The 11283-nt window shown below is 42.4% G+C and overlaps 1 protein-coding gene across 2 annotated transcripts; it reads left to right on the plus strand.

Annotated features, from left to right (window-relative positions):
- The first annotated feature begins 1848 nt into the window (after window positions 1-1848).
- LOC131583681 (uncharacterized) lies at window positions 1849-9173 on the plus strand. 2 transcript variants are annotated; one of them, XM_058848075.1, is made up of 7 exons: window positions 1849-1943; window positions 4355-4460; window positions 5278-5451; window positions 6166-6265; window positions 7259-7347; window positions 8168-8306; window positions 8760-8894. In XM_058848075.1, the coding sequence occupies exons 1-7, from the start codon at window positions 1907-1909 to the stop codon at window positions 8766-8768; spliced, it is 654 nt and encodes a 217-aa protein (XP_058704058.1). In that variant the 5' UTR covers window positions 1849-1906; the 3' UTR covers window positions 8769-8894. The 2 variants fall into 2 exon arrangements, with proteins under 2 accessions (XP_058704058.1, XP_058704057.1); XM_058848074.1 differs by lacking the exon at window positions 1849-1943 and adding an exon at window positions 2049-2182 and having other exon boundaries at window positions 8760-9173.
- The last annotated feature ends 2110 nt before the right edge of the window (window positions 9174-11283 follow it).

Consider the following 11283-nt stretch of genomic DNA (forward strand, 5'->3'; position numbering starts at 1 on the left):
TGTGTGGTTTTAATTTTAAAGTGCAGGATTCCCAGAAGCCAAGCTCATCAGTGCTGGTGGCAAGCTGCAGCCAAGAAAGGCTGTGGCTGAAGCCATTCTAGAAGTTGGTGTATCTTTCTCCCTGCCCCTGATGTGCTTTTGTTGTGGACCAGAGCCAGAGAACAAACCCCAGTGAAACTCTGGGTTCTAGGTGCAGTCAGTCCTTTGTCCTTTTGTTTGCAGACACAGGAGATGGATTTTGCTGCAACAACTGAAAGCAATTCCGTTGCTGTGACCAGGGAATAGGTGAAAAGTGAGCCTGTCATGGTTTCAAGCCTTGGAACCTTTTCTGGGCTCTGTTTGTAGCAGTCCTCATACCAGTGTTAGCTCGTGCTTGGTTTGTGTCACTCTCAGGGACCCCTGCAATGCAGAAGGAGAGGCTGGACTCCCCAGCCATCTTGTACCAGATGTGAAATGAATTAAAAATCATGAGCAGTTCCATCTTCCACCATTAATTTTGGTCGGTAACTTTGGTTTACACGTCTCTCTTTGAAGAAATTAAATGAGCCTGGATGCCATTATAGAATGCATAACTTGGCACTTGATTCTGCTGAGTTCCAGAAACTCAGACAATAAGAGGAGGAAATGGGTGTGCTGTGGAATACAAAGCTCTCAGCTGTTCAGGTCTGCTGGCACTGGGTTTATTTGCTGTTACCCAAGTAGGCACTGAAAACAGAAACCAACTCACAGCCTCTGCAGCCCTTCGTGATGCCATGTAAAACCTGCTGCATCCAATAAATGCCAATGATGTAGCAAAGTGAAGAGTTTGGGGTTTGTAACCTGCCTCATTAAAACATCTCACCCAAGGAAAAACTGCCCACTGCATTTCTGCATCCTTGAATCAAGTCTGACAGCCCCAGGTAAAGGTGTTTATCAGCCAAAGTGAGGCTCCCACTGAGCAGCTGGGAGCTGGAGCCAGAGGGAAATTCCCTGTCAGCCAGAAGAATGGAGCATCTCAGGAGCTGCTTCTTCACACTTCTGCCTTGCATCTGAAGAAGGATCATGCAATTTCTTCCATTGAGGTAGATATTAATTTCTTTGTTGTGGTCTGTTGTAAAGCAATCTTCTGGCAGGACTGAGAATCTCTTATCTACTGCTGTAATGTTAAGTGCTGTTGGGCTTTAGCCAAAGCAGTATTTCAAGAATTTGCTAGGCATTGATTTTTAGAGATCATTATTTATCCTTTGAAAAGCAAAGGTTAAAGTTTACCTTTTGCTGTTAATGTAACTGTGGTTGGCATATTTACATAAGCAGCCAGCTCCTGTCAAATTAGGAAATCCACGTTGGGATTTTATCAGTTATAGATTAATTTTGAAAGCACTGTGCTAAGAACAATGCTTGTGCTAACTTCAGCTTCAATGCAGTTAAACTCCACCAACTTTGGGTGTATCCTGGGTAGTGTTTGGGGTGACCACAGAGTCAGGATCTTCGTGTGCAGTGAATGTTGAAAATTTTTAAGGACTCTTTAAATAAAAAAGAAGCAAGGTGACAGGGGGTGTGCTAAGGTGGGAGTTTCTGTTGTCACTCATCCTTGCCAGATGGGTAATTTCTTTTCTCAGAAAAATGAAAAATTAATTGACAATTGTAGATGCATCCAATTACAGGATTCCCTCCTTTCCATCTCATCCCTCTTAGATGGCTTCAGGACTATGGCTTTGTCTTTAAAAACAATGTCTGTTCCAGGAAATTATGTGCAAATACAGTCCAAGTTCATTATCTGTAAAAGGTAATATAAAAGGTAATGTAAAAGGAGAAGAGAGAAATGCTCCTGACAGATACCTTAGTGTGTTGAAATTTAGGTCATTAAATGAATACCTCACATCTGATTTCAAAAATTCAGAAATAGCAATATTAATGAGATATTTTTATGGAACTGCCGGGTTTCATAAAGGAAAATATGCTGGGTAAGTTATCAGGAAGTTGTATCAGTTTTAAGTTAATTAGTAATTCTGTATAGCGAAGGATGCTGTAAAACAAGCTCAAAATCCACAATCCACAGCAGCAGAAAGGGAAATTCATTCTGCTGCTGGCAAAGTCTGGAAGGAAAGGTCTTTTTCCCCCATTGGCTCCAGGATGTCCTTTCTGAAAGTCCTGCTGTGTGTCCTGGTCCTGGCCGGCCCCTTGCTGAGTGAGGCTTCAGCACGTAAGATCTGCTGGAATTCTGCTTTGTGGCTTGTCAGAGCAGGGACGTGGCCGTGGCTGCTGGGGCACTGCACTCCCTCTGGGGGGATTGCTGCTTGGGAATTCTCCTTTGGGCTGGGTTTATTTTAAATAGCAGCAAAACAATGCAAAAGTGAAAACCTTGGTCAGGCAGCTGCTGTCCTGTGTTTGGTGTCACAGGGAAGAGGTTACAGCAGCATGAATTACACCTGAAACTCGGTATCCTGCTGGGTTGGGATCATTTGGAGTCAGTCTCTGAATTTCAGAAGGGTACTTTCAAGTGAGTTAAATGGTTTGGTTCTTTCTCAGTGAGGAAAAAAACCTCTTGGTATATGGGTTAAAAAAATCATACACTTCTTTTATAGCAAATGTTCTTAGACTTTTTTTGATATTAACAGAGAGAAAATCATCCATAATTAAGAGCATGCCAACCAGAATGTACTGATAGAAAAGTTATTTTTAAGTGAGAAGCTAAGTAATGGAATTGTCTCTGGTTCTGTTAGAGTAGAACAGTATTGGCCTGCTATTTTATGGGAAGATTTCCCACATATTTTATTGATATATTTATTTTATCATCATTCTTCTGTACCTGGCAGCTACCAGTTACTTGTAATTTGCCTTCCCTAAGCCCAGAGTGGTATACACTAGCTGCAGTTATTATTTTTCTAATAGGAGTTTTGTTTTGTAATCTGAGGAATTGATTTATGCTACTCTAAACTTTTATTTGGAAAAAAAAAAAAAAAAAAAAAAGTTGCTGCTTGAAGGATAACTTGGCATTTATGTAGATCACAGTATCTTGAAGGGCTCAGCAGTGAGTTCCTTTATCACATGGAATATTAGAGCATTAATACCAAAGGGCACACACTCCCTCTCCCTGCAGAATCACAACTGGTGATTTTCTGCTACCTTAGCGTTTTTTGTATCATTGCTAAACAAATTGTAATTGTGTTACTGATCAGAGCAGTAACTAAAAACGTTGCACATCTCCAAATGCTACTTGGGGTTTTTCATTGCTCTGTACTTTATAGGAATAACACATGACCTGTAGTTAAGTTTCCTTGGAAAATGTTTCAGTGCTGATGCCCTCTTGGAGAGGAGAGCATGCAGCGTATGTAAATGGATTGGTCACTGTAATCATTTAGATTTATCTCTGATAAGCAGCAAATGTTGGATCAGATGGACTTGGACAGTGGAAAGGAAAGAGGCTCCCATCTTTCTTTGCAATGCAGACTGTTCCCATCACAGTTCCTCTGGCTAATAATGCATCAGTCAGGAGTTTGTTCTGCTGGAAGGCCCCTCCTAACAATGGCATTAAAGCTGCTGCAGCAGCTGCCTGCTGGGCTCGGAAGGGTCTGCTCGGAGATCTCAGCCAGGTCTGACTTTGGCTTCATCCCAAACGTGGATCCTCTCACTGGGAACGGTTGTGCACAATTGTATTTGTCTCTGCTGGCAGTTTGGGGGATTTTTTGAGTGTTCAGGTTGGTGCCTGGCACTGAGTCCAAGTCCTGAGCAGAAGAGGAACAGGTAGCAAAGGATGTGGGGTTGGGAGCGCCAAATGTGCTGGTGTTTGATGGCTGATTCAGGCTGCTCAGGGAGTTATTTTTAGCCAGCCAAATATCTGTGAAATGCTGTAAACAGATTCTGGGACATAATTTACAGCCCAGTGTTTACACAGCAAAAGAGGTAGAGGAGCACCAACACTAATGCAAACCAGATCCCTTTGTAGGCTAAACCAAGGAATAATCCCATTGCAAAACACACAAAAATGTTCTAATTTGGATTATAACTGGAAGGTTGGAATCTCTAATGAATCTCATGACTTTTAGTCCTTGCCAACAATCCAGAGATGATATATAGTGGAATTCAGGCACAACCACACTTAAAATTATGAGATAAGAATCATAACACAAGCCACACCGTTTCCTGGCTGACTGGAAGATGGGTGCATATTCAGGGTAAAGTAATTTAAGCAGGTAAATTTTCATTTCTCAAATAGCTTCAAAATTTTCAAGGGAAAAGTCACTGGAAAGCAAGATTTAGTATCATCTACAGAGTACATAGGAAGCTTAAATTTCTGGTGTAATTAGCAACACAGCCCACTGACAGTATGTTACTGTATAATTGCATTAAATACTTGTTTTGTTTTAATTCACAGCCAACTGCACTGGAGTTGCAGACTTTGACGACTGTCGGGGTAATGCAGATGAATTCTGTCCTAAAAATATTTCTTGCCAGTGTAAAAATGAAGAACCTTTTTGCAGGTACTGTGTGGTCTTGGTTTGTTTAAATACACACCATGTAAATATCAAATTAAATGATGAACTAAATTTAGACCCAAAACTGGGTCAAAGTGATCCATGAAAATAAATGTTGATCTTCATTCACAATCTGCATAAATTTATAACTGATACAATGCATCAAACTTGGGATCTGGGCATAGTGTTTTCTTTTTAAAAATATGTGTGGGCCATGTCATTCCTAATGTAGGTAATCACTGTAAACCTTAATTTTTACATGCTCCCTGTTCTCTCAACTATTTTCCTTAAGAACTGAATTAGCTGTGTAATTGCACGTTCATTTTTTTTCTCAGGTTGATCAAATTTTCTGTGGAGTTTAAAAAAGAAATAGATATCTTAATGTTCTAGTCTCCATTATGTAGTTGGGGGTTTTTTGCCTTTTAAAAAACCAATATCATAATGACAGCCAGAAATGTGAAATTTCACTTCCACTCAGCAGCTTTGCCATGCTGACAGCAGACAAAGACATTTTTGACCTGAGCCAGGCCATGACTTGGGTACTGCACCCTGTTCCCAGCAAAGCTGCTTATCTTGGACTCCTGAAGTGCCAACTTGGACTTGGATACTCAGAGCCTGGAAAATTACTTTTGCATCAAATCTGGAAACAGATGGGTGTAACTAAGATAAAAAACACCTTTGAACAAACAGGGAAAATAACGACTCTCTTGGCCCCTGCAGTGTTGAATAATAAATAATTATATCACAAAATATTATACTTTTCTGGTATTGCTTACTTTCTAATTAAAATGCTGTTGCTAAAAGTGAATATTTTTATTTGCAGATGTGATTACTTCAGAAGTGGCTGGAAGGAGTATTGGTACATGGGCCCCAAATGTAACCACCTTTGGAATACCCTGGATTTCATTTTAGTGGCTACTCTTCCTGGAGTGGGACTGGTTATCATAGTGGTTGTAATATTTTCTGTTGTCTACTGCTTGAAAATGGAAAAAGCTGGGTAAGTGACTCTGGGTTCACTTATAAGGAGTTTTGTACTCAAAATGGAAGTACAGCAAAAGGAGTCTGGTATTCTGGTTAATTTTTAACCTCTGGATATTTAAAAGCACAAGGTTGCCATATTGCCAATATACTATTTATACCATTTAAAACTAACTCAAAGCTTCTTACCTGAGCACCCAGCACTTACTCAGCATTTTACCACTGCATGCAGAACTTCACTCGGTCATTGCTTTCTTTAGGGCTCACCAGGCAAGCTTTAAAGATTGATAAGTACATTTACTACTTAAATTCAACACTACCAAGTGAGTATTTCTGATTTATTTGCTCTTAAGGATTGGCTTTTTTTCCACAGGTTTAAAAAAAAAGGAGTAAGACTGATAATCATTGACAAGAGGTTTAAACATGATTCCTCCCACCCTTGGGTCTCAGATATTGGCAATTTGAGCTGCTTTTTGCTTTCAACACTTTTTCCCAGTGACACCTCTCCCAAGTACAGATAATATGGGTTTTTCCCTCTGTCACTGTGCCCCAGTAGTGTGTCACTGGTACTTGCTCTGACACAGAAAAGCTGTAATAATACCCAGCTCTTGTACAGCCATTGCCACAGGACATCTAAAGCTCTGACATGGCTGTTGAACCAATCTGCAGCACAAAAAACATCTGTCGAGACCCTCACATTGCTAATGCTCTAAATTCCCACTGTTCCCCCCAGGAAGCAGCCACAGCCTCCACCCAGTGGAGCACAGCAGAACCCTGCATTCAGTGCTGACACAGCTGCCAGCCTGAGGCACGGGCACCTTCAGCCAGCCGGGGTAAGAGATGGCACAGGGGGGCACAGCACAGTCCCCAGGCCTTGGTGATTTAGCACAATGGGATGGGAAGAGCAAAAAAAAAGGGAATTTGAGTTTAAAGTCTCCCTAGCTTTTGATTTCCAAGATCAGCTGAATGCATGTGAGAAGGTAAAATATCATCATCAAGGATTGAGTGAAACTAATTTGCATAGGAGAAAACAAAAAACCAGGGATTACTTTTAAAGGATGTTCAAAAAATATTTCCATTTTTGGCCAGTTAGAAGACCAGCTTTAAAAAGAGATCATGCTCTACTGTACTGGTTTTCTCCATTAGGCAAGATGTAGTAGAGCTCATGGCTTGAACTAGTGGTAAGAAGAGAAAAGATGGATAAATACCATTAGGCAAGATGTAGTAGAGCTCATGGCTTGAACTAGTGGTAAGAAGAGAAAAGATGGATAAATACCATTAAAAACCAATATAAAATACAAAGAATCATGGAAAGGAAATGTTTGTTTGTGTATGTGTTCATTCCTCATTTGGTACTTCAAGGGATTATTTTACATATTAAGGAACACACAGTGTGTGAGAAGGAAACATTGAAGGCTGTCTGAGAAAAGGGAGAAAATAATCTAGTCTGCTACATTATTTTCTGCTAAATCCATCTGTAGAGTATCAATAGCTTGGCAATGCAGCAGGTCTGAGCCTGCCTTTACCAGGAGATGGTGCTGTTCAATTTTTAACTGATTTGGAATTTAGTCCTGTTGATGCTGTTGTTCCCAAGGTGTGAATCAGACCCAATCTTGCAGTTTGGTAGGGAAGAAAACCCTTTGTGAAAGGAATCCTTTTGGGTCAGAGCTGCAGGACTTGGGACTTTCTAACATCCCAGTCTGAGAGTTGTAGCCCAGACAAGTGAAAAACTGGTTTATACCTTCTAACATGCTGTACCTGGAGAGCTGGTTATTGTAATTTGTTGTCATTTTGCTCTGTGTAACCACCTGATCCCCTACACACAGGATACCTGGGTTGGACAAATTCCAAAAGTTGTACTGAAAAGACAAGATGTTAATGATGCCTCAGTCCCAAATCAAAGGCAGAATTACAGGTATGCTGCTACGTTTTGTCTTTTGTGCTCATTCTCACTTGATACCCTTGTTTGGAGACTCAGAATGACTTTGCAGCCTTGCCAGTGGCACAGCAAGCAACAAAGGTCCAGTAAATGGCAAAGCTTTTGACTGGAATATTCACATACAAATCCTAAAATACTGCTTTATCCAGAGGCTCTGGTTTTTCTCTAATCCCAGAGGCATTAATTTCATTACTGTTTAGAAACACAGTTCCCTGCTTGTGCTTCCTCACTTGAAACCCCCTCAGCACCCAGCCAGCTGCTGCAGCTCTTACTGCAACTTCTGCAGAGAACTTGTTTGCCAGGGTGCAGCTCAGTGAGAGCACAGCAGTCTCCTCACATGTAGCAGGGTTCTGCTGCAGACAGGCTGGAACTTGCTGATGTTTCAGTCCCTCAAGGAGCTCTGGCTTTTTTCAATATTAATGTTGAAAATGTTGAAGGTATAGCTATGGTGAATTTAAAACATTTTGAAAATAATTATAGGAATATAGAAAATTAGGTCCTGTGGCATTGTTTGTTGTGAAAAGAAAATAAAAGCTTAAAGAGAACGTTGCTTCTATAAATTCAGTCTTCTCTGCTTGCAGGAGGATGAGGGTGTGACAGTAAAATGAACTTAAAAGACCTTTTAGATGTTATTGCCTCAGTACCATGATTTAATATTTATTATTATTATTATTTAATTTAATATTACCATGTTCAGTAGTGAGCTTTAATATTGTTATATTGCAGTTTAAACTAACCCTTTGTGCAATTTGTAGTGTATCACAAGGTTTTAATAACCTTTTTCTCTTTTACACAGTCCTGTGTATGCTCAGCCTCTAAGGCCAGCAGATCCATCATCAGATTATTTCCCTCAGTCCCGAGCCCAGCGGAACGTGTTTGACTATCCCAGGAAGGATTTGCCTTATCCAGTTTATCCAGAGGCGAGACAGTACCAGGTATGTATCAATTACACACCCTCTGCATATTAATTACCTTTTCTGCATATTAATTATATATTCTGCATATTAATTATATCATCATCCTGGTACTGAATACAAATCATCATTAAATTGATAGTGTTTGTCACTAAGTAAAGATGTGAGCTAACAGAAAGCCTACAGCCACCTTTCACTGTGCAGGTGTTTTCTTCAGGAATGTTACAGACCCTGCTGAAATGTTTTTAAATATTTCCAAAGCTGTTTCAATCTGTCTGCACACAGTGGTAATGCTTTCAGTTAATTGCATGAAAATCATCATCCAAAGCTCTTGGTGAGTGCACACTCAGAAGCAGCACACACTAAGAAAAGAAATACATAAAAATGTAGTTTGATTATATATAGACTATTTTAATAGCAAACATGCTGGGGAGCATGTGTCATGCCACTGATTTAATTCTAATCTCTTTACAGAGATACTAAGAACAAGTGCTTCCTGTATCAGAAATGTCTTGGAATGCTGTGTGATCGCTGGACAATCGAGGTGCTGAGAGAGCAGTGAGACCCTGGTTGGACACAGAGGAAATTGCCATCCTCATTAGAGAGTGCTGAGTTATTTCAAAGAGAAGGTATAGAGGATAATAGTAAAAGAAAACCTGATATGATATGACATTAACATCTGATTTATTTACTGTCTAATTGGTGAGAGCTTCCTGTAAATCCCTGATACTGCAAAGCACAAGGGTCTGGCCTGGCAGTGTGGTACAACCACAGCCAAGGACTTGGCCTCTCTCTGTACCAAGACTTATCAAATACCTACAGACCCATTCTCTTGTCCCTTGTCTTTTTACCTACAGACCCATTCTCTTGTCCTTTGTCTTTTTACCTACAGACCCATTCTCTTGTCCTTTGTCTTTTTTGCTTTGTCTTCCTTCTGTGTTGATCCCGACAATTGGAATGTTCTGTCTTTAAAACCACCCTGGCTTCCTTTGTAACTTTTCTGTAAATGAGGAAAATAAATGAAGTAATGGAAGATTGACTACCTTGCCATTAAGTAACAAATGAAAGACACTGAAGACTGGGATTTATTTCCCATTTTTCAAAAAGTCTGAGGCATGTTATATTGCGATTTATATTAAACGATTTTTCTTAGTATTAGGTAATATGTGAAACAACAAAACCAGAATTTTAAGGGTTTTAGAAAGGGGTTTTTGATATTTGGTTTTCCCTGAATGTAACAAAAATTCAAAGTGGGCAAATTTCACTGGGTTTACTTCTACTGCTGCAAATTCTGTCAGAAATAAAAGAAGTGAGTCTGGTTCCCTCTCTTACCTTCAGAAACACAGAAACGGTGTTTGCACATGTGTTTAGAGCCCAGACTATCAGTTTCAACTGTTCTGACCTCAGAAATTCTCGTGTCAGAGAATTGTCTCTGTGAATTGCTTTTTTCTGTCACTTCTCAGCCTTGGGTGGTTCCACAATCTGACAAACTGTGGTGGTTGTTGACCTCAATCCAGCTCTGTTGTACCATCCTCAAGAGTGACCACAGAAAGTGAATGTTCAATTTGCTCCAAAAAGGAGTAGGAGGAGCAGACAAGGTGCTGTCAATATCCACGGTGCTGGCAAGAGCAGAGCTGGATAAACTGAATGTCTCTCTCGCCATTTCCCCCAGTGTTCAGTTTTGTCATTAACTTTTCCCTTCATTCCTTAATTGTATTGGGCAGTTAGAAATTATTTTGTCATAAGAATGTCCATCTCTTGCTAGAGCTAGACAAAATGACTGGAATGTCCTTCCTACTGACTTTACTTTGTTGTGTGCTATGTGGCTTTACTCTTTAAAGAAAAAAAAGGGAGTGTAAAATGTAACTCTCCAAGTTCTCTGCTAAGGAGGTGAAAGTCCAGGAGGATGAATCTTTTGCGAATTAGAGAAGCTCCATGTCTCTCTTGTCCTGAGGAGCCCAGAACTGGACACAACACTCCAGCTGTGGTCAGTAGGATCTCAGGATGGCCACCTTGGGTCACCCACCCAACTCCCAGACCCCGGTGGCTCTGCGCTCTGACCCCCAGACAGGGGCACACCCTCACTCCTGCAGGTGGCTCTGAGCAATCCCCCTCTCAGCTTCTGAGGGGTTTGGGCCACATTTCCCACAAATCCATTTCTGCCTTTACACTTTACTTGGAAACACAGCTCCGGCTTTGGATTCCTCTAAGGAATAGAAGACATAGAACAGGCACCAAGCATTGCCCAAGTCCTCCTTTGCTCAGGTTTGTACAGCAGGTGCTTAATCTTGTGACAGAGTAATGCAAAGTTTCCAAAACAAGTTGATATGCTCGTTATGAGAAAGTTCGTGTCGGTATCCTACTTTTATATATTAAATAACTGTTTCGACGTTGTATTTACTTGGTAACCTTTCACCAGGTACGTCGGGTTTTCACCCTAAGAGACCCACAGAACTGAAACTGTTGCCCGAACTATTTAAATGTTGTGCGCTTTATTCACCAGATGATTCCTGCACCCGGGCACGGGTTTGTGTGGGATCTCCCCTCATTACCCCCCGCGGTCCCCTGACGGTGCCGGAGGCAGGAGCGGGGCTCCCCCGCGGTCCCCTCGCGGTGCCGGGGGCAGGAGCGGGGCTCCCCCGCGATCCCCTCGCGGTGCCGGGGGCAGGAGCGGGGCTCCCCCGCGGTCCCCTGACGGTGCCGGAGGCAGGAGCGGGGCTCCCCCGCGGTCCCCTCGCGGTGCCGGGGGCAGGAGCGGGGCTCCCCCGCGGTCCCCTCGCGGTGCCGGGGGCAGGAGCGGGGCTCCCCTGATGGTGCCGGGGGCAGGAGCGGGGCTCCCCTGATGGTGCCGGGGGCAGGAGCGGGGCTCCCCTGATGGTGCCGGGGGCAGGAGCGGGGCTCCCCCGCGGTCCCCTCGCGGTGCCGGGGGCGCGGGGGGGTCTGAGGGGGCGGCGGCGGCTGCGCCTGCTCGGCGCGCGGGGGCGCGCGTGACGTGCGG

This window comes from Poecile atricapillus, chromosome 12 (assembly GCF_030490865.1).
Source record: "Poecile atricapillus isolate bPoeAtr1 chromosome 12, bPoeAtr1.hap1, whole genome shotgun sequence".
Taxonomy (NCBI): domain Eukaryota; kingdom Metazoa; phylum Chordata; class Aves; order Passeriformes; family Paridae; genus Poecile; species Poecile atricapillus.

Bases quoted from the DNA above. Each gene is read 5' to 3' on its own strand.
- LOC131583681 (XM_058848074.1), top strand. From the start codon at position 2,113: ATGTCCTTTCTGAAAGTCCTGCTGTGTGTCCTGGTCCTGGCCGGCCCC. The intron at 2,183-4,354 runs GTAAGATCTGCT...TTTAATTCACAG, and splicing joins GCTGAGTGAGGCTTCAGCAC to CCAACTGCACTGGAGTTGCA. The intron at 4,461-5,277 runs GTACTGTGTGGT...TTTTATTTGCAG, and splicing joins AATGAAGAACCTTTTTGCAG to ATGTGATTACTTCAGAAGTG.